At 27.4% G+C, this 4255-nt stretch overlaps 1 protein-coding gene across 1 annotated transcript in view; it reads left to right on the plus strand.

The window, feature by feature from the left end:
• Positions 1 to 4255, plus strand: part of LOC117169293 (sperm-associated antigen 6-like) — a 33927-nt gene that overhangs the window by 24972 nt on the left and 4700 nt on the right. Inside the window, exon 9 of the mRNA XM_033355640.1 lies at positions 1973 to 2118. Coding sequence (XP_033211531.1) covers positions 1973 to 2118 — 146 coding nt within the window. The remainder of the gene's footprint in view (positions 1 to 1972; positions 2119 to 4255) is intronic.

The following is a 4255-nucleotide window of genomic DNA, read 5'->3' on the forward strand; positions in this document are numbered from 1 at the left end:
GTATTTTGTTCCGCAAGAGTCAAACTGAAAACTATTTTTAGTTTTTTTTTTATGCATTTCTAACACATTTTAAAACACTTTCCATTACACTTTCGCCGAGAAGCTTTCTCTCGTACTCACCTATTGACATAGCTAATACAGTTTTATCGATTTAACATGAGCATTTAAGCAAATGTAAATGGGTAAGCTCTTCACCAGCTGTTACTTAAACATGCTACCCCGAATTTCTCAGGATAATTTCATTTTTACATTTAGATGGTTAGGAATTATGAAGAATATGTCTTTCTTTTGACTATTTTTAATACATTTTAAATTTATTTTTATTTTAAGGGAACTTATCGCTTTTCAATAACAAATAGATATAAATAATTAGAAAGTATTTAATTATGTGAAAGAAACCGTTCTATCGGATCTCATTATTTATTTTTAAAAATTTGAGCCGGTGAAAAATTTTGAAAAAAAAATTCTGAAACGAAATTAATTATTGCGTAATTACTTTGTGCCAATCATTATTACGTTTGGCAGTAATTTTTTGTCTTTATTGTCTCTTTGCTTTCCCCTTAACAGAGTCAATTTATTTGCACAAGGAGTCATCTTTAAATGGCTAATATCTAGGCTAATTATGACATCATTATAAGAATTTGAATTTGCAACCAAGAGTGTGACAGTTTTATTATGTGACGTCATTCAAGATTTGCGAATTAGGAACTTCGCGTTGAATAATTTTTATTTAATTTTTATAACGGTCGACGATTATGAAAAAAATATTTGCTATAAATTAGTAAATACTTGTTTGTTCCGGAAGCACATTCACATATATTTGAATATCTTTGCACATAAAAGTGGAACGTGCTATAGACCTAGCAAAAATATGAATAAAATTTTTTTGAAAATGAGTAGTCGATCGGCAATCGATAGACTTTTGTTCGATTTGCAGAAAATGTTATTAATATTTGATAAAAATATTAATATTGCGAGACGAGTAATTCGAAAAACGTAATAATGAGCAATTACAATTATTTTAAATGCAATTTAAAATATCATCTAAATTCATTATTTTCGAAATTAAAAAAATTAGGTTCGTGAAAAAAAAACGGTTCGTGAAACAATTTAAAAACAAAGCGCTATAATTTGAAAGCATTCAAATAAGGAAACTTTTAAATGAGAAAAAACTGCATTTTTGTACTTTTCATAGCTGCTAAAATATTAAATCGTTGTCACTAAAAACTAAATTTAATTTTTAATTCTGCGAATGAATGTCACGTTTTTTTTTAATTCAGACTTCATTATTTATTTATATTTTATTGAGTATTCGAATTGAATTATTATGTTTAAAAAAGGCTTATATCTCATTCGGCTCAAACTTATATTATTTAAAATACTTTCTATGGGAAAATTTGAAAAATAGTATTTTACGGAAAAAAATCATTTTGGTAAAAATATTTTTAGAAAGACGTATTCCACACGAACTGGACCAAAATATTTCGTCAGAAAACTATTCCTATGCAAAATATATTCTACGCAAAACATTTACTATCAAAAATCTAATAAGTGTAATATATAGGTAGTATCATTTTATGGCATTATTAAAAAATGTGAGGATATTTTTCTTAAAATATAAAAAACCGAGTCTAAATTTAATGGTTTCTATAAACAATCAGTTACTGTTGGAAATATTAAAGGCAATAGCAATTCTTATATTTCTTAAAATATCTGGTATTCTATGTTTCGTGAAGGTAAAGTTTTCTAGAAAAATATTTTTGTCTAGAATCATATTTCCTGCAGAATATTTCTAACTACATTTTTTAAAATTTTATTTAGGTACATTATTTTATTTTTATTTTGCGTAGAATCACTTTCATGTGGGGAATCACTTTTACGTAGAATCCATGTTTTCTTCAAGCTTTAGACTATATTCACAAAAAACTTAATTTGTTCTGGAAATAACTTATTTGTAAGCTGTTTTGTTTAGATTCTGCCGAACGATGCAAGAGCCCGCCGTTTATTTGTGTCGACGGGGGGATTAAAAAAGGTTCAAGAAATTCGAGCAGAGCCCGGCTCCACCCTTTCTGAGTACATTACAGTCATTAACTGTTGCTACCCAGAAGAAATCATCAGGTATGTAATTTTTTTTTATTTTCACAATATTGATAAAAAAAATTCAAACCTGTCTTTCTTTTTTTTACAATATTAATTACTTTTTTGATAAAAACGGAATATTTATTTTAAATTATTTAATTGTATATATCTCTCTATTTTTAGTTGACATATATTTAAAATAAGCAAATTAGATCATTCAAGGATTAATATTTTCAAAATAATTGTTATGATTATATATTTATTATTATTAATTTAATTTGATATTATCTGTGTTTTTGATTCGCCCAAACACGAATTTTTATAAGTATTTTGAATATTTCTGAATTAGTTTACAATATATTTAATTACACAAGCTATTATAGGAAAACACCTGCCAATATTTTTGAATATGTTTCTTCGATTTTTGTTTACCTAGGATATATTTTTTTAACGAATTTTCTCGACGTCTTTTTGTAATTTTTGTAATCATTGCAAAATTATTTCAAATCTATTCAATTGAAAAATCAACTTTCTTAAACATTTTTAACGAAATAAATTTATATTTATGTCATAAAATTATTTTTATCACTTTGTATAATTCAGAAATATTTATTTTTTATCTTTCTGAGTAATGTAGTAACGGAAATGGTAATTTGAGGCGGGATATTTCGAAATTAATCTCGGGTATTATGCTGACTTTCACTAAATGCGTAGAGCTGAGATGTGCGTTACATATAAGACTGACATTACAATATACTTATATTATTTTCCCTTAGAAACAGGCTATTTAGTTTCTTTAATATAGTACTACAACTTGATATATTTTGTGAATTTTAGTTCATCTAGGAATTGAAAAATTAATACATATTATTGATTTAAAAAATCATTTATATCAAGCATGATTAAAGAATTTTACAGATTCTTATAAAAAATGTAATTTGCCTCAAGTGAAAACTAATTATATAAGAATTGGAAAACAAAAAAGATTTAATGAAAAACTAAAACGTATTAAAAAATCTCAAATTCTTTTACGATGAAATGTACATATGTCAATAAATTAAGTACGCTGTTTTTGTATTTCTCCAATATGTGTAAACTTATCTTGACATATTACAATCAATGTAAAAAAAAACTGATAACCAGTAAGTTTCCTTAAAAACATAAAATGTTTTGACTACTTTTCTGAAACGCAAAAAGATTTTGTTATTTACCAATTGATGACGATGACACAGTTGTCCATTTTTTGTTTTGATCTGGATATTTCAGTCTCTTCTTGTAAATCTCTTTAAGAGTAGTCTATTATTAATTGATTTAAGTGTATTAAAGGCTACACGAGACCCTTATTATTATTGCAATATCAATTGGCAATTAGGAAACGTATAAAATGCACAGAATTAACTGTTTCTAAATCTCACTAACACACTTTTAACCACTGCATTCATATTCTGGCAGTACGTGGCTTCATGCACGCGGGCATCACTGAAGTCAGAAAAGCTGAGCTTTTAAAGCGCAGTTCACAATCGACGTTCACCTTTACTCAGGGCCGACTTCATAAATCGACAGACCCTCGGTTTTATTTTATATTTCAGTGTTTAAGGGCATGTGGCACAGCTAAATACCTATATTACCGACCACAGTTTTTCAGTTCACTGAATGTTTTTTGAACCTAAGAACTTTTTTTCTAAATAAAATATCGAGCTGAAACTTTGGGAAATGTATTAGAGTAAAATAAAGTACGTTTAGGTACTGCATTTTAGTAGGAACTTCACTGAAAATTATTTCATCTTTTTTCTGAACCTCAACATTTTTTGAACATTCGAACTTTTTTTATACATAAAATATCGGTCTCAAACTTTGAGAAATGCAAGAGCCGAAAGAAAACTACGTTTAAGTACAAAGCTTAATAATAAAAGATGTAAAAAAATATATTTTAACAATCAATTCCAACGGCATCAGCCGGTAACGTTGTAAACGAAAATACGAAACCTGGCGGCCACTAGACGAGGCTCTAGAGAGTTCGTATTTTCGTGTACAACGTTACCGACTGATGCCGTTGGAATTGATTGTTAAAATTTTTTTTTACATCTTTTATTGTTAATCTTTGTACTTAAACGTAGTTTTCTTTCGGCTCTTGCGTTTCTCAAAGTTTCAGACCGATATTTTATGTATAAAAAAA

This window comes from Belonocnema kinseyi, chromosome 1 (assembly GCF_010883055.1).
Source record: "Belonocnema kinseyi isolate 2016_QV_RU_SX_M_011 chromosome 1, B_treatae_v1, whole genome shotgun sequence".
Taxonomy (NCBI): domain Eukaryota; kingdom Metazoa; phylum Arthropoda; class Insecta; order Hymenoptera; family Cynipidae; genus Belonocnema; species Belonocnema kinseyi.